The sequence below is a fragment of the Girardinichthys multiradiatus genome, chromosome 23, assembly GCF_021462225.1.
Source record: "Girardinichthys multiradiatus isolate DD_20200921_A chromosome 23, DD_fGirMul_XY1, whole genome shotgun sequence".
Lineage (NCBI taxonomy): Eukaryota > Metazoa > Chordata > Actinopteri > Cyprinodontiformes > Goodeidae > Girardinichthys > Girardinichthys multiradiatus.
Window position 1 is genome coordinate 11,818,168 of NC_061815.1, and position 25,335 is coordinate 11,843,502.

At 40.1% G+C, this 25,335-nt stretch overlaps 1 protein-coding gene across 1 annotated transcript in view; it reads left to right on the top strand.

Annotated features, from left to right (window-relative positions):
• si:ch211-159i8.4 (matrix-remodeling-associated protein 5) overlaps nt 1–25,335 on the top strand; it is a 43,391-nt gene that overhangs the window by 12,060 nt on the left and 5,996 nt on the right. The window contains exons 4-12 of the mRNA XM_047353544.1: nt 4,763–4,892; nt 6,561–6,799; nt 6,933–7,084; nt 15,130–18,120; nt 18,248–18,492; nt 20,759–21,020; nt 21,145–21,336; nt 21,473–21,991; nt 22,076–22,247. Coding sequence (XP_047209500.1) covers nt 4,763–4,892; nt 6,561–6,799; nt 6,933–7,084; nt 15,130–18,120; nt 18,248–18,492; nt 20,759–21,020; nt 21,145–21,336; nt 21,473–21,991; nt 22,076–22,247 — 4,902 coding nt within the window. The remainder of the gene's footprint in view (nt 1–4,762; nt 4,893–6,560; nt 6,800–6,932; nt 7,085–15,129; nt 18,121–18,247; nt 18,493–20,758; nt 21,021–21,144; nt 21,337–21,472; nt 21,992–22,075; nt 22,248–25,335) is intronic.

Below are 25,335 nucleotides of genomic sequence, written 5' to 3' on the forward strand. Positions count from 1 at the left end.
GATGGTCATTGTTATACTAAAAACCACAATGATTGGGATACCTCTCTCTGTCAGACTAATTATAACCATTGGAAAAGAGAAGGGGTCATACAGGTAGCAGAAATGGAGGGTGTGTTTGCACCTCAACCATAACTGAGCCGGTTTAGGCTAAACCTGACTCCCCCTTACTCCAACCAACAGAGAGGGAAGAAGACGGAGGTAAAAAATAAGGAAGATAGCTCAGGATAAACTAAGCCACTGTAACTATAAGCTTTATCAAAAAGGAAAGTTTTAAGCCTAGCCTTAAAAGTAGACAGGGTGTCTGCCTCACGGACTAAAGCTGGGAGCTGGTTCCACAGGAGAGGAGCCTGATAACTAAAGGATCTGCCTCCATTCTACTTCTAGAGACTCTAGGAACCACCAGTAAACCTGCAGTCTGAGAACGAAGTGCTCTGTTAGGAACATATGGAACAATCAGATCTCTGATGTATGATGGAGCTAGATCATTAAGGACTTTATATGTGAGGAGGAGAATTTTAAATTCTATTCTGGATTTAACAGGGAGCCAATGAAGGGAAGCTAAAAAAGGAGAAATATGATCTCTCTTTTTAATTTTCATCAGAACTCCTGCTGCAGCATTTTGAATCATCTGAAGGCTTTTAACTGCATTTTGTGGACATCCTGATAGTAACGAATTACAATAGTCCAGCCTTGAAGTAACAAATGCATGGACTAGTTTTTCAGCGTCACTCCTAGATAGGATATTTCTAATTTTGGCAATGTTCCGGAGATGAAAGAAGGAAATCCTAGAAACCTGTTTAATATGGGATTTAAATGACATGTCCTGGTCAAAAGTAACACCAAGGTTTTTTACTTTATTATCAGAGGTCAATTTAATGCCATCCAGGTTAAGTGATTGACTAAGCAGTTTATTTTTTAAAGACTCCGGTCCAAAGACGACAACTTCGGTCTTGTCTGAATTTAGAAGCAAAATATTTAACGTCATCCAAGTTTTTATATCTTCAAGACATGCTTGTAGTCTATCTAACTGGTTGGGCTCATCAGGATTCATGGATAAGTAAAGCTGAGTATCATCAGCGTAACAGTGAAAATTTATCCCATGCTGCCTGATAATTTGACCTATTGGAAGCATATATATAGTAAAGAGAATTGGCCCAAGTACTGAGCCCTGTGGTACTCCACAATTAACCCTGGAGTTTAAAGATGATTTATCATTTACATGAACAAACTGGAATCTGTCAGACAGATAAGATTTAAACCAGCCTAGCGCTGTTTCCCTGATCCCTACAACATATTCCAGCCTTTCTAAGAGAATTTTGTGATCGACTGTATCAAATGCAGCACTGAGATCTAACAGAACCAGAACAGACACAAGTCCATTATCTGAGGCCATACTCTTCAAACAGGTCATTGCTGTATAAATGCTCACACATTTGATTAGCAACAATTTTCTCAAGAATGTTAGATAAGAATGGAAGATTGGATACAGGTCTGTAATTTTTCAAGTCATCTTGATCAACCGAAGGTTTCTTAAGTAAAGGTTAAATTACAGCTAACTTAAAAGCCTGTGGTACATATCCATTTACTAAAGATAGATTAATCATATCTAAAATGGGGCTGGTAATCAGAGGTAACACTTCCTTAAATAATTTGGTTGGGATTGGGTCTAACATACAAGTTGAAGGTTAAGATGAAGCTAATATTTCGGATAACTCAGGAAGCTTCACAGGATCAAAACAGTCCAAACACAAATCAGGTTCTGCAGTTATTTCCTATGTTGTCTCACTTGCTGAGGATGAAGTAATCATCTTCGGGAGTATGTCAAAGATTTTCTTTTTAATAGAATCAATTTTATTTAAGAAGAATCCCATAAAGTCATGACTGCTGAGAGCTAAGGGAATGGATGGCTCAACAGAGCTATGACTCTGTGTAAGTTTAGCAACTGTACTAGAGAGAAACCTAGGATTATTCTTGTTCTCTTCTATTAATGATGAGAAATAAGCTATTCTAGCTTGGCGAAGTGTCTTTTTATACAATAGTAGGCTATTTTTCCAGATTAAGTAGGAATCCTCTATGTGTGTAGAGCGCCATTTTCTCTCCAATTTTCTAACATTGTGCTTTAAAGTACGCAGCTCTGAATTAAACCAAGGAGCTAGCCTCCTATTAATGATTACCTTCTTTTTCAAGGGGGCTGCATTGTCTAATGCATCACGCAATGATGAAGTAACACTGAACAAAAGAATCAATTTGTGAAGGGGCAGAAACAGAATTATTGCCCTCCACTGTGCTTTTCAGTGATAATGAGGAAATTAAAAGTGGAACAGATTCTTTAAAGGTTGTTACAGCCTGATAATGATCTACTATAATGAAATTTTCTTTCAGGTGTGGAGTACTCGGTTAAATTAAACTCAAAGGTTATTAAGAAATGGTCAGACAGGACAGGGTTATGAGAGAATATTGTTATGTCTTTACACTCAATGCCATATGTCAGCACAAGGTCCAGAGAATGAAGACAAAGGTGGGTAGGTTTGTTAATGTTTTGATCAAAGCCAATTGAGTCTAAGATAGCATTAAACGCTATATTTAGGCTATCACTTTCAGCGTCTACATGAATGTTAAAATCCCCCACTATAATAACTTTATCTGTATTTAACACTAAATCAGATAAAAGGTGTGAAAACTGATCTAAAAATTGAGAGTAAGAGCCTGGTGGACGGTACAAAACAACAAACAGAAGAGGTTTTAGTGCTTTGCAATTTGGATGAGGAAAACTAAGGATTAAATATTCAAAAGAGTTGTAGCTATTGATTGGTCTGGGGCTAATCAATAAATCCGACTAAAAGATGGTTGCTACTCCTCCTCCTCGCCCAGTAATTTGAAATGTGAAAATTTAAATAATTAGTAGGAGTTGACTCATTTATAGTAACATAATCCTCTTGCTGCAGCCAGGTTTCTGTGAGGCAAAGTAAATCAATCTGATTGTCACAAATCAGGTCACTAACTAGCAATGTCTTTGAAGAGAGAGATCTTATGTTCAGTAAGCCACATTTAATTGTTTTATTTTTCTTTTCGGTCTGAGTTGTGTTTATTTTTATTAGATTTTCCTGATTTCCTCCTTTTAGATTATTTTTTAATTTATTCAATTTTGGCCGTGGGCGAGACACTGTCTTAATAGGCTAATGGGTGGGTAGCAGTACAAAAGCTGCAGAGAGGAGTGTTAAACTACGACCCTGCTTCCTGGTCTGAACCCTGGGATGTCAGAGTTTTGGAGAACTAATAAATTCGGCCAGATTCCTAGAAAGAAGAGCAGCTCCATCCAAAGTGGGATTGGATGCCGTCTCTCCGGATCAGACCAGGTTTTCCCCAAAACATTCGCCAGTTATCAATGTAACCCACATTGTTTTCTGGACACCACCTAGACAGCCAGTGGTTGAATGACAGCATGCGGCTAAACATGTCGTCATTGGTCCGATCGGGGAGGGGACCAGAGAAAATTACGGAGTCCGACATTGTTTTGGCAAACTTACACACCGAAGCAAAACTAACTTTGGTGACCTCCAATTGACGTAACCGGGTGTCATTACCGCCAGCGTGAATAACAATCATTTGGGCATCCTCTACTGATTTTGGGACCTGTTTGTCTTCAGTTTAGGTTGGGAGAACTGCTGTTTACATTCAATCTGGAGCTACTGTGATGAACCCAAGACCTCACAGTTTGAGTTAGAGGAGCTGAGAACCATTGGGATGGGATGGATCTCAAACAGGAAACAGTGATCCTGGGAGTTAGGATGCAGCTCTTTGTGATGAACACAAATAAAAGTGATTAACTAGTCATTGCGTGTTGTATTTAACACTCAGGTAGTGATTGGTTGGCTGCCTAGATCACTTGGAAATGACCAAAGATTTACTGGAGTTTATAACTTGAATCCTTCCACATGTTCCTTTGTGAATCCCTGAAAGTTCTGCATACTGAAGGAATACATCTACTTTTGTTACGCTATAACAGAAAACTAAAGCTAAAGCTGCCGGGGTTTGAAGTTCAGCTCCCGTCGGGGAAACCTACACTAAAATGTGTGCATTTATGGTAATGTAAGACACTGGATGAAAGTGAGCACTGCATGATATATTGCCAGTTAGCTGCTTTTAACGGATGGTATAGTGGGGGAAAGGCAAACTCCAGAAGGTCCCACATGTGTTTGGATGGGGTACCTTCAGCCTGGGAAACTCACAGCTCACTAAAGGATGGTAAACCTTCTGGTCAATGAATCTGGCAGGTCTGGCATGAATTTGATGGACTCAGTCAGCTGATAATTTGATTTGTTGTACTAAATAATATTTTGTTTTTGAATTTTCTGAGTTAGATTAGGTTTCCTGGAAGATAATAAGTTTGGATTGTGGGTATAATTTTGCAATAATGCTGTTTTTTTAAGGAAACAAGAAGGCTCTTATCTAAGGAAGCTTTTCAATGTAAACAGGCCAGTCTCTGGTTTGAACAGGATATGCCTAAGATGAGTGGTAAGAAGGTTCACCACGGAAGAAATTCACTGTAGGTCAGAGGTTGGCCTTCTCTTCCATGCTCCAATCTGTCAGTCCCTCCAGTGTTTTCCTTTTCTTTCCCTTCAGTGATATTATTTCCCAGACAAACACTCGCTAGCAAATATTTAGTTCTATACCGTCTGATCCAGACATTGTCTTGCAGCCCCCACTGATCCTGAAGGGTTCTCTTTCATTGCAGATTCTGTTTATTTTCTTTCTTTTACAGTTACAACAGCCTGACAGAGGTGGAGGGGTCAGAATTTAGGTCCCTGCGGCAACTGGAAATGCTCATGTTGCATGGAAACGACATTAGCAGAGTCCACCCTGGGGCCTTCTACACCCTGAGGTCACTGCAGGTACTGTTTTATTGTGTTAGCGTATGAGTGTTTGCAAGAATAGTTACGTTCGGAATAATTAATACCCCTGTCAGATTAAGGTTTAAAGTAATCTTTTAATTTTCCTAACATTATTTCTTCTGACAGGAAGTAATATTAAGGTTTTAGTGGCCCTTGAATCTATTAGAGAATCTGTGGTGGTAAAGATTAAGGTGATGGCAAGGAGGCCTTCCAACCTCTGTGATATACCAGAGGCAATCATAAAAATGGTTTGATTGCTTTATTCCCAATAAAGTGTTTTTCCATTGGTCACTGAGAAGGGTCTCATTCTTTTTAATAAAATGTAAACATAAACAGATAAATCTCTTTTTTTTCTAATTGATAACCATCAGGAAAAATTGACTGGACCTAATTGGACCTAATTCTTTGGTTTTCTGATGTTGTCAATCGGTTTCAGCAGATCTAAGTCAGTACAATATGTCTGAGTACTGATGTTACTCAGGTAAACCTTTAATTGGAATAAAACATTGACGTAGAACTTACTGGGCCTTCTGAATATGTTGTCTTCAAATCTGGCTGTAGATGGACCGATAAGTCCATAAAAGAGAGAGAGACTAGATTATGATATAAGTGTCATGTTAACTACCGACCTGACCCACATGCAGAGAACAACCAGAGACAGATGAGATTAGTGAATGTTTATGTAAACAAATGATCCTGGGAACGGGAAACAAGACTGGAACCGTCTCCCTGCGGGAGAAGAGCAGAGTTACAAACTGGACCTCAGAGAACGCACCAGAACTGATTGTGCAGCTTACAGGTAAGCGCAGGGAAACCCGCCGGGGGGAATGGTGATAGATCCAGTGGTGTAAGAGAGAGTGGCTCGCCTTGACCGCCGTGTTTGTTGAGACGGGGCCGACAGAAGGTGCTGGGAGGGCGGACAGGATTCGCTTCGCTGGTGGTTCACAGAAGAGTCAGCCTGAAGGTTCATTTCAAGACTCAGTTCAGACCGATTCTTTAAATCTCTGGTCAACTCCGTGGGATCCAGAGGTAAGGCACCTGGAAGTGTCAGGACAGGCAAAATCAGTGCCAGTTCACAGAAAATTTCAGAAATAACTTTCAAACTACGAGAGTAGATTTCAGGGGAGGCCAGTAGCTGTACCGCAAGGGCAAAACGCTCAGGCAACGAAGTGCAGGCGCGGCCTCTTCATATACTGCCCAGTTGATATGCCTGATGAGCTGCACCTGTCCCTTCTCCAGCACCTCCAGGCAACGGCACCTGGCGGTAAATGGTTAGCTGCAGGCAGACACACCACGGATTCTGACAATATGTGGATATAAAAACCCACACCCTTGTTTGCTCTTGCATACTGTTGTTTGGAAAAATGTTCTTTATTAAATGTTGCACTAATCTTGTTCAGGGCTGGAACATCACAAAGAAAAATGCCAGTAATGAGGCTGGTAAATGTGAATGCATGTAACGTACTGAACAAACAGAGCCACAGTAATGCTTTCCTGCCCAAGCCCTATTTTACACAGTAATTAGCTGCACTTTGATTGCTTCCCTGTTGCCAGGTCCATATGGCTCCAATCACAGGCGGAATTAGATTTTAATCAGAGCAAAAATCAATGCCAATACATTGGACCCCCCCCCCCCCTGGTGTAAGCAAATGTTTTTATTTTAAACAGATCCTGAAGCTGAGTTACAACAAACTCACATCGGTGAATTCTGGTCTCTTCGAGGGATTGGTCAGTCTGATCCGCCTCCATCTGGATCACAACCTTATAGACTTTATAGAGCCATATTGCTTCTCTGGTCTGATCTCTCTTAAACTTCTACAATTGGAGGGGAACTTGCTGAAACAGATCCATCCTCACACCTTCATAACTGTCTCAGTACTAGGAAGCTTTTGGACTTCAGGACTCAAGTAAGAGGCCAAGAAACCAAGAACATTCATTTTAATTAATAATTTCTCAAACATTTGGCCAGTTTACTTAAACATACAGTATATCCTCACAGAACACGATTAACAACAAACAAATTATGATGTTTTTGTCTAGACACTTACACCTATCAGACAACCTGCTGGAGGAGCTCCCCCCTGCAGCACTGAAAACAGCTCCCAAGCTGGAGCTCCTCACTATCCATGGAAATCCTTGGAACTGTGACTGTCAGCTTCAGTGGTTGGTGGAATGGAGTGCCGCTCATGAAGGTGAATCAATACTGTGATCAATGAAACATTTATATAATGTGCTTCTTTATGGGAAAAAAAAAAAAAAAAAAAATATATATATATATATATATATATATATATATATATGTATATATATATATAAATGGTATTTGAACACACTGCGACTTTGCAAGTTCTTCCACTTAGAAATCATGAAGGGGTCTGAAATTTCCATCTTAGGTGCATGTCCACTGTGAGAGACATAATGTAAAAAGCAAATTCAATCAGAAATCACAATATATGATTTTTTAATAATTTATCTGTGTTACTGCTGCAAATAATTATTTGAACACCTGTGAAAATCAATGTTAATATTTGTTACAGTAGCCTTTGTTTGCAATTACAGAGGTCAAACATTTTCTGTAGTTTTTCACCAGGTTTGCACAAACTGCAGCAGGGATTTTGGCCCATTCCTCCACACAGATCTTCTCCAGATCAACCAGGTTTCTGGGAAACTGTCACTGAGAAACACGGAGTTTGAGCTCCCTCCAAAGATTTTCTATAGGGTTTAGGTCTGGAGACTTACGGAGCCACTCCTTGGTTCCGTAAGAACTGGTTAGGCCACAGTGGAGTGGTTATCCTGACACAGTCAGGATAACCACTCCTTGGTTATCCTGACTGTGTTCTTCGGGTCATTGTTGTGTCGGAAGACCCAGCCATGACCCATCTTCAATGCTCTAACTGAGGGAAGGAGGTTGTTCCCCAAAATCTTGCAATACATGGCCCCGGTCATCCTCTCCTAAATACAGTGCAGCTGTCCCATGTGCAGAAAAACACCCCAAAGCATGATGCTTCCAACCCCATGCTTCACAGTAGGGATGTTGTTTTTGGCATGGTACTCATCATTCTTCGTCCTCCAAACACGGCGAGTGGAATTAAGACCAAAAAGTTCTATTTTGGTCTCATCTGAGCACAGAACTTTCTCCCATGACTCCTCTGGATCATCCAAATGGTCATGGACAAACCTAAGACGGGCCTGGACGTGTGCTGATTAAAGCAGGGGAACCTTCTGTGCCATGCATGACTTTATATTAAGACGTCTTAGTGTATTACCCACAATAACCTTAAAACAGAGGTGCCAGCTCTCTTCAGGTCATTGACCAGCTCCTCCCATGTAGTTCTGGGCTGATTCCTCACCTTTCTTAGGATCATTGATACGCCACGAGGTGAGATCTTGCATGGAGCCCCAGTCCGAGGGAGATTAACAGTCATGTTTAGCTTCTTCCATTTTCTAATAATTTCTCCAACAGTTGATCTCTTTTCACCAAGCTGCTTGGGAACTGCTTCGTAGCCCTTTCCAGCCTTGTGGAGGTCTACAATTTTGTCTCTGGTGTCTTTGGACAGCTCTTTGGTCTTAGCCATGTTAGTAGTTAGAGTCTAACTGATTCTGTGGGGTGGACAGGTGTCTTTATGCAGCTAACCTCCAACAGGTGGAGTGGAGGTGGACTTTTTAGAGGCGGACTAACAGGTCTTTGAGGGCCAGAATTTGTGCTGATTGGCAGGTGTTCAAATACTTATTTGCAGCAGTAACACACAAATAAATGATTGAAAAATCATACATTGTGATTTCTGGATTTTTGTCTTTTAGATTATGTCTCTCACAGTGGACATGCACTGTTCAAAAAAATAAAGGGAACACTTCAACAACACAACTCCAAGTAAATCAAACTTCTTTGAAATCAAACTGTCCACTTAGGAAGCAACACTGATTGATAATCAATTTCACATGATGTTGTGCAAATGGAATAGACAACAGGGGGAAATCTTTGGTGATTAGCAAGACTCACTCAATAAAGGAGTGGTTCTGCAGGTGGGGACCACAGACCACTTCTCAGTACCTATGCTTTCTGGCAGATGTTTTGGTCACTTTTGAATGTTGGTGGTGTTTTCACACTCGTGGTAGCATGAGACGGACTCTACAACCTACACAAGTGGCTCAGGTAGTGCAGCTCATCCAGGATGGCACATCAATGCGAGCTGTGGCAAGAAGGTTTTCTGTGTCTGTCAGCGTAGTGTCCAGAGCCTGGAGGCGCTACCAGGAGACAGGCCAGTACACCAGGAGACGTGGAGGGAGGTCATACAGGCATGTGGAGGCCACACAAAATACTGATCCTCATTTTGTCTTGTTTTAAGGACATTGCATTAAAGTTGGATCAGTCTGTAGTGTGTTTTTCCATTTTAATTTTGTGTGTGACTCCAAATCCAGGCCTTCATTGGTTAATAAATTTGATTTCCATTGATGATGTTTGTGTGATTTTGTTGTCAGCACATTAAACTTTGTACAGAACAAAGTATTTAATGAGAATATTTCATTCATTCAGATCTCGGATGTGTTATTTGAGTGTTCCCTTTATTTTTTTGAGCAGTGTATATAGACTGACCTGCAGTGCTTCTCTTCTACCTGGGTTTCATCATCCATTCATGCCATTTGCTCTGCCCAACCCTCAAACAAAGGATTTGATCCGAGTGGACCTTACATTAACATTCTGTCATACCAGGTTGTACCATGTGTACACAGTTCTAGTGTATTGTGAATAAGCATTTACCCCATTGTCATTTTTGGTTGTTTTTTTGTAATTTTTTTTATGTTTCAGATCATCTAACACATTTTATTACCTGACTGAGGCCCTGTGCTCATGGAGGATTTTAATTTTTAATTTTTAATGTTTAATTTTATTTTATTTATGAAGGGAGAAATTACCCTATGTCAAAAAGTAACAATAACCGATGGCAACAGCAATCATTTGCAATCACTGGCAATAAATATTTGAGCATGAATGCCCGTAAAGGTGCCTTTTTCACATTAAACACATGTAGAAACCTTTGTGTTGCAACAGGTCTAAATATAAAATTTCGAATGCAAAGACGGCTCATATTTCTAAATAAAAAATTGCTACTGCTGCCCCTACATGGCTTTTCTCACCAATCTGCCTGAAACAAAATAAAGCCCCTTGTGGCTACCGGAAGTGACTGGAGGAGACGTTGTGTAAAACATAAATAAAAACACAATACAAAGATCTGCAAATCATACGCAATTGAATATATTACAAAGACAAGATATTTATTGTTCAAATTGATAAATGGATTTATTATTATGCTGTGAATAGTCATTCATTTTGAGTTTGATAGTTGCAAAACACATTCCTAAAAAGCTGGGACAGGTGCATGTTTACCACTGTGTTCCATCAGCTTTCCTTTTAACACTCAATAAGCATTTTAGATCTGAGGACACAAATTGTTGAAGCTTTGAAGGAGGAATTGTTTCCCATTTTTGCTTCATGTACAGCTTTAGTTCCTCAACAGTCCGGTGTCTCCATTGTCATAATTTGCTCTTCATAATGAGCCACACATTTTCAGTAGGAGACAGGTCTGGACTGCAGGCAGGCCAGTCTAGTCCCTGCACTGTTTTACATCGAAGCCTCGCTGTTGTAACACGTGCAGAATGTGGCTTCATTGTCCTGTTGTATTAAGCAGAGACGTCCTTGAAAAAGATGTTGCTTGGATGGCAGCATGTGTTTCTCCAAAACCTGTATGTAGCTTTCAGCATATATGGTGCCTTTCACAAATGTGCAAGTAATCTATGCCATGGACACTAACACCCACCATACCATCACAGATCCTGGCTTTTAAACATTGTGCTGATAACAATCCAGATAGTCCCATTCCCCTTTGGCCTGGAGGACACGACATACATGATTTCCAAAAAACAATTTGTAATGTTGGTTTGTCAGACAACAGCACACTTTTCCCCTTTGTGTCAGTCCATCTCAGACGAGCTGGCCCACAGCGTTTCTGGGTGTTGATATATGGCTTTCGCTTTGCATGGTAGAGTTATCACTTGCACTTATAGATGTAGTGATTTAGCGACTGAGCCTTTCAGGGATGCTCCTTTTCTATCCATTTATTACACTCACTTGTTTCCAATAAACCTGCTAACCTGGGAAATGTTCCAAACCGGTGTCTTTTGAGCAATCCCCAACTTTCCCAGACTTTTCTTACCCCTGTCCCAGCTTTTTTGGAACATGTTGCAAGGATCTAAGTCAAAATGAGTGAATATTTGCAATAAAACAATAAACAAAGTTTATCAGTTTGAATGTTAAATATCTTGTCTTTGTAGTGCACTAAGTTGCATATAGGTTAAACAGGATTAGCAAATCATTGTATTCTGTTTTTATTTATGTCTCAACTTCATTGGAATTGGGGTTCTATCTAGAAACACAATTCCTAGAAATAAACTAATATACAGGTCCTTCTCAAAATATTAGCATATTGTGATAAAGTTCATTATTTTCCATAATGTCATGATGAAAATTTAACATTCATATATTTTAGATTCATTGCACACTAACTGAAATATTTCAGGTCTTTTATTGTCTTAATACGGATGATTTTGGCATACAGCTCATGAAAACCCAAAATTCCTATCTCACAAAATTAGCATATCATTAAAAGGGTCTCTAAACGAGCTATGAACCTAATCATCTGAATCAACGAGTTAACTCTAAACACCTGCAAAAGATTCCTGAGGCCTTTAAAACTCCCAGCCTGGTTCATCACTCAAATACCCAATCATGGGTAAGACTGCCGACCTGACTGCTGTCCAGGGTCAATGCAGCTAGCTATCAGGAGATTTTGGAGCACTTCATGCTTCCATTTGCTGAAAAGCTTTATGGATATGAAGATTTCATTTTTCAGCACGACCTGGCACCTGCTCACAGTGCCAAAACCACTGATAAATGGTTTACTGACCATGGTATCACTGTGCTCAATTGGCCCTGCCAACTCTCCTGACCTGAACCCCATAGAGAATCTGTGGGATATTGTGAAGAGAACGTTGAGAGACTCAAGACCCAACACTCTGGATGAGCTAAAGGCCGCTATCGAAGCATCCTGGGCCTCCATAAGACCTCAGCAGTGCCACAGGCTGATTGCCTCCATGCCACGCCGCATTGAAGCAGTCATTTCTGGAAAAAGATTCCCGACCAAGTATTGAGTGCATAACTGTACATAATTATTTGAAGGTTGACGTTTTTTGTATTAAAAACACTTTTCTTTTATTGGTCGGATGAAATATGCTAATTTTGTGAGATAGGAATTTTGGGTTTTCATGAGCTGTATGCCAAAATCATCCGTATTAAGACAATAAAAGACCTGAAATATTTCAGTGTGCAATGAATCTAAAATATATGAATGTTAAATTTTCATCATGACATTATGGAAAATAATGAACTTTATCACAATATGCTAATATTTTGAGAAGGACCTGTAGTTAAACATAATCATGCATACATAAGGCTTAAAATCACCCATACCCCTGGCAGATTTTATAACATTATCCTAACAGAAAGCTCCCTCCTCATATTCTCTTTCAGATCCAAGCTGGGACTCTGGCTATCTATATTATATTAAGTACAGTGTAGGTTTTATATCCCATGTTACTGCTACACAAATGCACAGAAGGGCGATTGAAACTTTATACTGTTCACAATTTCATTTTAAGCATAAAAGTCCAGTAATAAGAAGCATTCCCTCAGTTTAATTAATTCTTGGTTATTTCGTAATATATTATAGAGGTGTCCGTTTGGCCAATTTGAACCAATGGAGAGCATTATCATGTGTGTGCCGTAAGGACCCAGAATCATTCAGGCAGTTCTTGCTTAGTCTAAATGCTCCAGCATCTCATGTTCAGTGTGTAACAGACCATTGTGGATTTGAGAGCTGCTGTTTGAATCCTAATGAGGTAAGGCTGGTTTATCACACACTCTGGGAGCAGTAAGTAAGTAACACGTTTCTTACATCGTCTTATAAGTATTTCATTTGGTTGTAATACATCACATGTAAACGATTAAAAACGCATTGAGTTTTACACAACGTTGTGCACAATGTTGTACACAATTAAACTACATTTATCAAAATATTCCTGAATAACTAATCAACAGTAAAAACAGTACAACACAATGAGTAAAGTGACCTTGACAATTATACAATCCTTATATTGCAGGCAGTATGGCTATGTTGCCTATAGGCAGATGATTAGATTGGCACATGGCACCACTGAGCAATACACAAACCTCTGCCATCCTGTGTGGCCTTCCCAGATAAACCTGGAGACTACATAGGATTTCAACTGATTAGTCTGGACAAGCATGGTTCAAAATGTATACATTTGTATGTGATATATAATGTACTGTATAGGACTATTAGAAATGCAGTATTCAATTCAATTCAATTCAATTCAAAAATACTTTATTAATCCCAAAGGGAAATTAAATGTTGTTATAGCTCATATTATGAAGGTTTCCTCAAAGAGCCGTTGTAGATGCTGATGGCTGTGGGCAGGAAGGATCTCCTGTAGCGCTCCGTCTTACAGCAGATCTGAAGAAGCCTCTGACTGAAGACACTTTGTTGTAGGACAGTCTCATGAAGAGGATGCTCAATGTTCTCCATAATGTTCTTCATTTTATAAAGAATCCATCTTTCCACAATGATCTCCAGAGGTTCCAGAGGAGTCCCCAGAACAGAGCCAGCCTTTTTTATCAGCTTGTTGAGCTTTTTTATGCAAGTTGTGACCATAAACAATGAAGCCAATAAAGCGGTCGAGTTTTTGTGGATCATGATTTTGCCAGTATATTTTGTGACCACAAAAATTGCAGTGCCTGAAGGATAAAAACAGGCATTCTCATGGCCAGATAGGCAGTCCTCCATCACATCAGGTACAAGGTTTTCATCTGTAGTGTAAGGAGTTACTCCTGCAGTTTTCATCTTCAACACTACATCTGCCATCATCTATAAAACATGCATCCCAACTAATTTGTAATTCTTTAATTTTCATAAATATCCAAACAATTTAGGTGTATACATTTAATTCAAATGATGAAACGGTATAAAACAAAATATCAGGAAACCCTCAATTTTTCCAACATCTTAGGGATCGTACCGTTTGGAAACGTTGGAGACATATTCACAGAAGTTCTCATGAAGTTTACAATTCATTATTTTTAAACATTATTGAATATGTTCATTCTTTATGATGTCTTAATATTATTTAGTATGTTTGTTTCCAACAATAAGTCCTGTTTTAGAACCGCATATGACATACAAATACCTCAGAATGACCTGGGCGAGCAATTGCCTTCAGATGTCTGGTGTGATTTTGGAGTCACAAAAAATAATGTTCTTGTTAGAAATTTGATTGACAGACAAATAAATACCCTTGGTCATTTTGGTTTCATTTGGGCCATAAACTCTAATACTTTTGGAGTCAGCTGGCCCTCATTGAGTAGTATAAAATCTTAATAAGCCACTTCATAAATACATAAAATTACAAGTTATATATTTGAATTCTTATTAAAGAAATAAAGTGGAATGCATACATTTAAATGCATGGTCTTGGAATGGGCAGGGCTGGGTACAAAATTGGGAAACCAACTAGTGAACTTGCCGGGGCCATTTTCTTGTAACCCTCCTCTCAGAAGTGAACCCTACAAACCACAAAGTTTGTTGACATAATATTGCTAGTGAAATCCTTCCTTTTCAGTGACCTAAATCTTACCAAGCCTGAAAAAAAGTTGGGTTTTTTGTGCTAGAAATCGATGAACACGATGTCCAAACAAACTAGAATTTGAACGACCCCAACATACACAAGTATTGACCATATCTGAATGTGTTGAATGAGCTCAGTGATCAAAGGAAGCCTGAGGTCTGTGTCCCTCCAACTACGCCTGCCGTCACATCACTCCAAAACTGTAATTTCTTTTCTAGAAGCAGAGCTTTTTCCTTATTTTAATACTTTAAAACATGTTCTAGTTATTTAGAAACCCAATACAGTAACCAAATATTCTATATCACTATGACTTTTGAAATTAAGTCAGAAAATGTTTTCCCTCTTTTTTCTACTGTCCTTATTTGTCATCCAACTCTGTTCGTGTTTTTTCCTTACTCTGATATTTATCCATTTTTCATTTTGACCTTTGTCAATTTTCAAAGAAGCCAATTTTCTTTTTTTCCATCTTACTTTTTTCCAGGAGTAGTAAAATGTAAGAAAGAGCGAGGCTCCGCTGAGACATGCCCTCAGTGCTCATTTCCTCAATTTCTGAACGGAACCCAGCTGCTGGAGTTGACTACAGGGAAGCTCATCTGTGAACGGCCAGTTCTTCGCTCCCCCCTCAAACAATGGGACAATCCGCTTTGGGCAGAGTCTGAAGCCGAGCCTGACCTTCCATACACCCGGGACTTAGAAAAACCTTTGGGTCAACTGACCATCGTTCTCTCAGACAGTCATGGAAACCGTGCTTTTGTGTTATGTGATGTACGCCATCCGGGCGATAGCTCATCCATGACTTGGACTTTAAATCCACAGTCACCCATAGAGCTATCTGTAAATGTATCACTGGTGACCATCCTGGAGTGCGAGATTGATCGAGAAACATTGCAAAATTTATGGCAACTGGTTGCCTATTACTATGAAAGCCCAGCAATTTTGGAGAGAGGTCAACAGAGGGTTAATACAAGCAGAGTTACGTATCAGTATTCTCAGGCTGTCAATGAGAACTCGCCCTATTTCACAGAATTGAAAGGATATTTAGAAGCAGAACCAGCATGGTTGCTTCAACCTAGAGTCACACTGAAGCTGAACAGGCTGCAGACAACAACGAGGAAACTTGTCATGGATTTCACCACTTTAATCACAAAAAACATCAACAGCCATGGGAGGCAAGAGGATGACAATGACGTTACTTCTTCATGGGCTTTAATCCATAGAAGGACAACTGGGAGAGTTCAAGCTGTTCTTGAGGGTTCAAAGGTCCATTTAGAGTGCAGTGTTGTTACTTCTGACCCTGAGGCAAAAGTAGAATGGATGCTTCCTGATTTATCCACTGCAGAGGAAGCGACGGATAAGGTAGAAATATCTGAAAGAGGCCAACTTGTAATTTTAAATGCCACGCTCTCTGACTCAGGCCTGTACCACTGTGTAGTCCGAAGCAAACCTGGTGTGGATTTGATGCCACTTAGACTTACAGTCAAAGAGCGCTTACTAGGTCCAACAGCTTTTAATGGTCAGAAAATTATAATTGAAAAGGGGAACTCTCTCGCTCTTCCTTGTGAGGTGACTTCAACTCAGCCCAGTCAAACCTTGTGGTACCTGCCCAAAAACCAAGCTCTCCTGCCGACGCAACAGACGAGAAGGGCAGAAGTAATGGAAAATGGGACTTTGGTGGTTAGGAAGATGACACAGGAGGATGCAGGGGAATATAGCTGCTTGGCCTCCAATTTGTATGGAGTTGACATGCTCTCTCACATGGTAGAAGTCACAGGGGAAATGGCTTCAGAGAAGACCAAAGTACAGACTGACAGAGAACCCCATATCTTGCCACTCGGTGTTGATGAAGGGGAGGGTTCAGGGGGTAACTACCAAGAAATTATTCAGCCTTTTGCCACACAGCTCCCAGAGAAGGCTGGACGACAGCACAAGAGGCCCGATGGGTTGTTTAAGAGAACTCGTTTGAAAAATCTAAAGAGAAAGCCCAATAAATCTGTTAAGGAATTAGATCCAAATCGCTGGGAAGAGATATTGGCTAAAACTAAAGCTAAGCCAAGTGTTCCTCTGCCTACTGAGCAGTCACGTGAAGAACCCAGTACAGTAACCATCCAAGCTAGCACAGTCAAACCCACAACTACAAGACTGAGTACAACTGCAGAGACTTTATTCTTCTTTACTACCCCTCCTTATACTAAAATCAATTCAAGATATGAGAAAATGGAGGATAGCTACAAAGTTTCTGAAATACAGCCAAATCAGCTGCTGGTTTTACACCCTACTATCCTTGGAAGTACAGTATCATCTGTACAGCAGATCTCAGAAACAGTAGAAAGTATTACACCTCCATCCAATCCCCTTGTCCAACAACCAGAAAGCAAACATACTGACAAGGGAAGAATACACATTGTTCCTGGTTGGTCTAACAGGAGAAGGCCATTTCAAAGACATAGAAAACCCCAGATGAGAAGACTCCATCCACACAAAAACCCCTTCTACCAAACATCTAACAAGCCTCAAAGAACTGTTCCTCAAAAGACAATCACTACACCAGCAACAACAACCACCACAACCACTACTACAACTACTACTACCCCAGCCACTACTACAACAACCACCCCTGTTGAAGCTACAGCAGCATACAATGAACCCCTACTTGCTGAGTATGAGATAGAAGAAGACAATGACAAATACTATGAGGAATACGATTACAAGAGTGGTGAAAGCTTTGATGCTACGGAAGATGCAATCAGCAATATCTCTCCTAACACCCATCTTCATAGTAGCATTACTCCCTCGCCACTGGACAGAGTAAGAAATCCTCAATTGACTGAGCAAGAATTACCTAATCCAAAGACCATTCCAACTTCAAGGTTGGAGACTCAAATTTTATGGACAGCTGAAGATCTTTTAAACCTTGAGAAAAGCCAGATAGAGGAAGTAGGGGTGACAGAACGAACCAAAGACACTGTCAATCACATTAAAAGCAATGAAAAAAGCCTTGCAAGGGTGAATGAGAAAACGAATATGAACACAATGGAGGAACAAGAAAATTTTACAAAAGCAAACGTGAGACACAAGGAAAAATCAAAAATGGAGTTAGTTACTCAGAGCTACAATTCACAAGATAAATTTCATTTAACATCCCATAGCAGACAAAGAATTAACACTCGACCTTCACCTGATCAAAACCTACCTGCTCATCCCAAGACAGCAAAACCAACTAAAAAGCCTGTAAACCACCACCTCCAAGTTATGGAACCTCTTCACCCTTGGCTCCACCAGAACAATCAGGATAGAGTACAAACTACCATTTCCAGAAGTCCAGGAAGCCATGTTCAAGTAAATCCCAGCAGGCATTCCCAGCCTCCAAAAGTCTCTCCAACCTCCCGCTGGTCAGCACACCATCATCCTCATCAAAACTACCCCATATACCCTTCCTGGGCAGGTCAAAGGCCATTTTCTCACCCAAGGCAAGGTAAATACAGCTTACACTAAGATCTAAAAAACAATCATGAGTATTTTTTGTTTGACTCAAAATTATTAGCTTTGAGCTATGAGAGTGGATAGGTCACTCAAAGTTACAACCCATTGTCACTTTACAGGGCTGAAACCCACCCATCGACCGTGGCCTTTTCTTCACCCATGGGGTCACAGCTCATTCGTCACCAACCGACCAGAGATAACAGCTGACACTGTAAAATCCACTCCCACTGTCTCAGGAAGAGACAATTCCAAATTTCTACCACCCAATATCTATTATCATAATCAGCAAAATCACCACACTGATAGCAGATCCCAAACAAGAGATCGTCTCTTTCTATCGAGGCTCAGAAACCGATACAGACAGGTAAAATGAGGGCTGTATTTGGGTAGAAATACAGGAAAACACATTTTATCTGACAGTGTAAAATAATTTTAGATGGAAAGTGTTAGGTGCAATGCAAAGTATTTGTATTTCATTAACCAAGTGTTTTGCTTACATTTGAATTTTAAATTAAATAGAACCACAAACATCCAGTGACTTTCTAGAAAGTAACTTTGGTTGCAGCCATTGTTAAACTCGGCTAAGTACACAAACATTTTGTGAGAAATGTTGACCGACGTCCTGTTGTGGCTAAGAATAAACTAAGAAAGAAAAATTAGAAAACTTTATACCTAATTTTTTAATAAGGCAGAAGTGTGAGACCCTTTTGATATTTATCATCTACAGTGATTTTCACCTTGCTCTTTGTCAGAAAACTGACTACTTTGTTCATTTCATTATATTGTTAAGCAGGGGATATATACAGGTCCTTCTCAAAATATTAGCATATTGTGATAAAGTTCATTATTTTCCATAATGTCATGATAAAAATGTAGCATTCATATATTTTAGATTCATTGCACACTAACTGAAATATTTCAGGTCTTTTATTGTCTTAATACGGATGATTTTGGCATACAGCTCATAAAAACCTAAAATTCCTATCTCACAAAATTAGCATATTTCATCCAACCAATAAAAGAAAAGTGTTTTTAATACAAAAAATGTCAACCTTCAAATAATCATGTACAGTTATGCACTCGGGAATCCTTTTGCAGAAATGACTGCTTCAATGCGGCGTGGCATGGAGGCAATCAGCCTGTGGCACTGCTGAGGTCTTATGGAGGCCCAGGATGCTTCGATAGCGGCCTTTAGCTCATCCAGAGTGTTGGGTCTTGAGTCTCTCAACATTCTCTTCACAATATCCCACAGATTCTCTATGGGGTTCAGGTCAGGAGAGTTGGCAGGCCAATTGAGCACAGTGATACCATGGTCAGTAAACCATTTACCAGTGGTTTTGGCACTGTGAGCAGGTGCCAGGTCGTGCTGAAAAATGAAATCTTCATCTCCATAAAGCTTTTCAGCAGATGGAAGCATGAAGTGCTCCAAAATCTCCTGATAGCTAGCTGCATTGACCCTGCCCTTGATAAAACACAGTGGACCAACACCAGCAGCTGACACGGCACCCCAGACCATCACTGACTGTGGGTATTGACACTGGACTTCTGGCATTTTGGCATTTCCTTCTCCCCAGTCTTCCTCCAGACTCTGGCACCTTGATTTCCGAATGACATGCAGAATTTGCTTTCATCCGAAAAAAGTACTTTGGACCACTGAGCAACAGTCCAGTGCTGCTTCTCTGTAGCCCAGGTCAGGCACTTCTGCCGCTGTTTCTGGTTCAAAAGTGGCTTGACCTGGGGAATGCGGCACCTGTAGCCCATTTCCTGCACACACCTGTGCTCGGTGGCTCTGGATGTTTCTACTCCAGACTCAGTCCACTGCTTCCGCAGGTCCCCCAAGGTCTGGAATCGGCCCTTCTCCACAATCTTCCTCAGGGTCCGGTCACCTCTTCTCGTTGTGCAGCGTTTTCTGCCACACTTTTTCCTTCCCACAGACTTCCCACTGAGGTGCCTTGATACAGCACTCTGGGAACAGCCTATTCGTTCAGAAATTTCTTTCTGTGTCTTACCCTCTTGCTTGAGGGTGTCAATAGTGACCTTCTGGACAGCAGTCAGGTCGGCAGTCTTACCCATGATTGGTGTTTTGAGTGATGAACCAGGCTGGGAGTTTTAAAGGTCTCAGGAATCTTTTGCAGGTGTTTAGAGTTAACTCGTTGATTCAGATGATTAGGTTCATAGCTCGTTTAGAGACCCTTTTAATGATATGCTAATTTTGTGAGATAGGAATTTTGGGTTTTCATGAGCTGTATGCCAAAATCATCCGTATTAAGACAATAAAAGACCTGAAATATTTCAGTTAGTGTGCAATGAATCTAAAATATATGAATGTTAAATTTTCATCATGACATTATGGAAAATAATGAACTTTATCACAATATGCTAATATTTTGAGAATGACCTGTATATATAAATTACATTTTTACATCTTTAATTATATAGAAAAGTGGCCCACTGGTATGTTATGGTTTGGCCTGCCTTGTAAATATTTGGAAGACGACAGCTGTAGTATGTCCTCATCGTTTTTATCTGTCTTTGACTTGCCCCACATTGGTACATACCTCTGTAAATAGATAAAGACCGGTATGCTTAAAGACAGATTAGAATGCATAACTGGTTTTGATTTTTTTCAGGCCCAGCTTGATCGGATCGCTCAGCTCAGAAGGATAGCCACACCCGAACCTCGGACCATATACGATCCGCCACCTCCAATCACACCTAAAAAAGACTCTCTGTCCTCTTATAGACCTTTAACGCTGAAACCACCAGCACCCACTGCTTTATACATTTACTCCTTGGAGCATGTGAACCCTGCTAAACCTTCGTCATCATCATTCTTTGTTTTTCCCTCAACCCCTCCCTCAAGCCTAACAACCTCTTCTGCTCTGTATGGAGGTAGGTGGCCAGTCGGCCTATGCAGGAAAGTAGTACATAAAAACAAACATAAAATGTGTTAAATCAAACATGAATTTCTAAATATATTTTGAAGCATTTATTGTTTTACTATGTCAATCTTCAGGAAGAATCATCTCCCAGAGTCCCACATCTGCACCTCCTTTCCCATGGCTGTTTGGAGTTAATGGGATGAAACCCCGTATAACCACAATTACAACAGCAAGTGTGTCAGTGCTGGCAGAGGATGATGTGTTGCTGCCATGCAAAGCAGCCGGAAACCCTGAACCCAACATCGCTTGGACCAAAGTCTCGACAGGTAAAATATAGACAGGAAAAAATGATTAAAGCCAAAGAGGAAGAAGGAGATGTAAAACAAAGTTAAGACAATATTGGTGAATTCTTGAGGGATGCCACCATATTTTATCTTGCTTTGTTATCTGTTCTACCTCCAGGTGCCACTATCCCGGCCAACACCAAACATGGCTCCCGTTTTGAAGTCCTTAGAAATGGAACTTTTCTCATTAAAAACGTACAGCTTCAGGATCGAGGACAGTATCTGTGCACTGCCCACAACCGATTTGGGTCAGATCGTACAGTAATCACTCTAGCTGTCCAGACGGAGGCCCCCCACATCCAGCTCCCCAAGACTGCAGAAATATCAATCTACTTAGGAAAAACTGTGACATTAGACTGCGTCGCAGATGGAAAACCACCTGCCCAGATTTCCTGGATTCTCCCAGACAGGACGTTTGTCCGAGAAGCTGGAACTATTCGCACCATTCTTTCTCCAATGTCTTTGCTTCAGAATGGGACCCTCAGAATTCACTCAGCCAATTTCTCTAGCAAAGGAGATTACAAATGTATTGCAAGCAATGCAGCTGGTGCTGATACAGTCACTTATCAACTCCATGTGTCAGCTTTGCCTCCTAGTATAAGTGAAGCAGTACAGGATACAGTAATCGTTCAGCCAGGTGAGACATGACAAACTCGTCTATTACAATTATATCCTGTTTGGAGCTTGTCTTTTTGTGGCTTACAGTAGTCCGTTTACCCAGACAGGAGTGTGTATGTTCACTGCTCTGCAAGGGGCGAACCAGCGCCTGATCTTAAATGGATGCTTCCAGCAGGCGTCCGTGTCAAAGCATCACAGTTTCTGGGACGAAGGCTATTTGTCTTCCCAAACGGGACGCTGTTTGTAAAGAATGTTGTGCCATCTGATGGTGGGAGGTATGACATATATTTCAATGTAATTTTATTGAATGAAATTAATATCTGATTCACTTTAAAAATGTCACCAGCAGTACTTTGGATTTTTATTCAAATAATTATGTCCTGCCTATAGGTGGTGGTGATGTAAATATCAATTTGCACATCAAAATAGACATGAACATCATTATGAACCTATATGTTGATATTTCTTCTTAGACACTGACCTTATTGACTTGATTAAAAATCGAGGATGAGAAAGTCGGGTCAAATTGAGATGGACTTAATGAATTTTTTCAGGCACCGCAACTGTTTATAGCATAAAAGCAGATGTTTTCATAATATGGTTGCAAAGACCAGCCCATCTTTCACAAGTCAACCACTCAAGGTGTCCGCGAACTGCGACAATCAGTGTTTACATAACTAAAGCTAACAACTAGCTAGCCAGCTAGAAACAGAAGACTTGTAGCTTGCACTGCCTTCTGTCACTTTATTCCTGATCAGGAACTTGGCTCTTTGACTGCCTCTTTTTGCAGCTCAGAGGCACTAAATGAGTGGATCGAATTCCACCTCCTCCATTCCTGTCAGTTGTAACATATCAGAGACAAAGGCTTGTAGAACACATCTAAATTCTGACTGAAAAATATGAAAGCAGTAAAAAAATCCCCAATCAAAAATCACTCATCTTCATAGTTTTTAGTCCTGAAAGCACTAGTGGCCATGCACCAGGAAGCCTTTCTCAGGTCTACTAAGATACAGTGGCTTGTAAAAGTATTCATACCCCTTGAACGTTTCCACATATTGTCACATTACAACCACAAACATAAATATATTTTATTGGAATTTTATGTGAAAGACCAACACAAAGTGGTAAACAATTGTGAAGTGGAACGAAAATTATACATGACTTAAAACATTTTTCACAAATGAAAAACTGAAACGTGCAGTGCGCAAAAGTATTCAGCCCCCTTTACTCTTTGCAACCAATTGCCTTCAGACGTCGCCTGATGATTGCTTATGACTAACTAGAGTCCACCTGTGTGTAATCTAATCTCAGTACAATTACAGCTGCTCTGTGACGGCCTCAGAGGTTGGTTAAGAGAATATCGGGCAGCAAACAGCATCATGAAGTCCAAGGAACACACCAGACAGGACAGGGATAAAGTTGTGGAGAAGTTTAAAGCAGGCTTAGGGTATAAAAAGATTTCCTAGGCTTTGAACATCTAATGGAGCACTGTTCAACCCATCATCTGGAAATAGAAAGAGTATGTCACAACTTTAAACCTACCAAGACAAGGCCACCCACCTAAACTTACAGCCGTACAAGGAGAGCACTGATCAGAGATGCAACCAAGAGGCCCATGGTGACTCTGGATGAACTGCAGAGATCCACAGCTCAGGTGGGGGAATCTGTCCACAGGACAACTATTAGTCGTGCACTGCGCAAATGTGGTCTCTATGGAAGAGTTGCAAAAAGAAAGCCATTGTTAAAACAACACCAAAAGAAGTCCTGTTTGCAGTTTGCCAGAATCCATGTTGGGGACACAACAAATATGCAAAAGAAGTTGCTTTGGTCAGACAAGACCAAAATTTAACTTTTTGGCCAAAATGCAAATCGCTATGTGTGGTGAGAACTAACATTGCAAATCACTCTGAACACACCATTCCCATTGTCTAATATGGTGGTGGCAGCATCCTGCTCTGGGGGTGCTTCTCTTCAGCAGGGACAGGGAAGGTGGTCAGAGTTGATGGAAAGATGGATGGAGCCAAATACAGGGCAATCTTGGAAGAAAACCTGTTGGAGTCTGCAAAAGACTTGAGACTGGGGTGGAGATTCACCTTTCAGCAGGACAAATACCCTAAACATAAAGCCAGGGTTACAATGGAATGGTTTAAAACAAAACATATTAATGTGTTAGAATGGCCCAGTCAAAGTTCAAACCCAGTCGGGAATCTGTGACAAGATCTGAAAACTGCTGTTCACAAACGCTCTACATCTAATCTGACTGAGCTTGAGCTGTTTTGCAAAAATGTCAGTCACTAGATGTGGAAAGCTGGTAGAGACATACCCTAAAAGCTGCTAATTGAAGCAAAGGGTGATTATTGACTCGGGTGGGTTGAATAATTTTGCACAATGCCCTTTTCAGTTTCTTATTTGTCAATAAAAAAAAGAAATTATGTATAATTTTCGTTCCACTTCACAATTGTATACCACTTTGTGTTGGTCTTTCACATAAAATTCCAATAAGGTACATTTATGTTTGTGGTTGTAATGTGACAATATGTGGAAAAAATTCAAGGGGTATGAATACTAGCCACTGTACATCAATACACATTTTCTAACATTATTGTTTTTTTTTTTATCATCACAAACAAGAAATAAAAGAGGGCTTTTTGTTAAATTAGTACTTTTTGTGTGAACAGGAACAACTAGATATTTAGAGTTATTATTGGATATAGAATTGCACAATATATTGAATCGCAATCACCACTGCAATATCAGCCTATGCAATGTCACAATCAAAAAGGCCTGCAGATACGATATTTAGTAAGATACTAAATTTTAAGTGCCATGCATTCACGTCCTGCATATCCATAACATATTTGACCAGATGAATAGATTCCAACTTCCCTTAATGCCAACAATGCTTTAATTCATAGGGAGTGGTGGGAACAGTATGTAACTGTTAAAAAAGAATAGGGTCCCTAAAAGGAGTGCTAATTGTAATCAATATCATTATCACACATTTCAGCAGTGGTATTTGTTTTAAATGTTTTCCTGAAATCGTGCATCCGTAATTGGATGGAATGACGTGAAATGGTCAGGAATATTTCCCATAGGTGTCTTTTACATAATGTCTATAAAGTGACAACATAATGTTTGAAATGTTGTCCTATCAGCGGTTTAAATTTGTCTCTGTTTTTTCTTTTCCTTTAAATGACATGTTCATCTTAGAAAGTTTCTCAAATGTGGCAAATGTAGTCAACTCTATAACAGAGAAACAGAAAACTCAAAATCCCAGAACAAGGTTCCTCTGGGAACTGACATCTGCTATTCTACCTAAAATATCTGTCATCTACAACGTTCATAACTAATGTTAGAATTTGA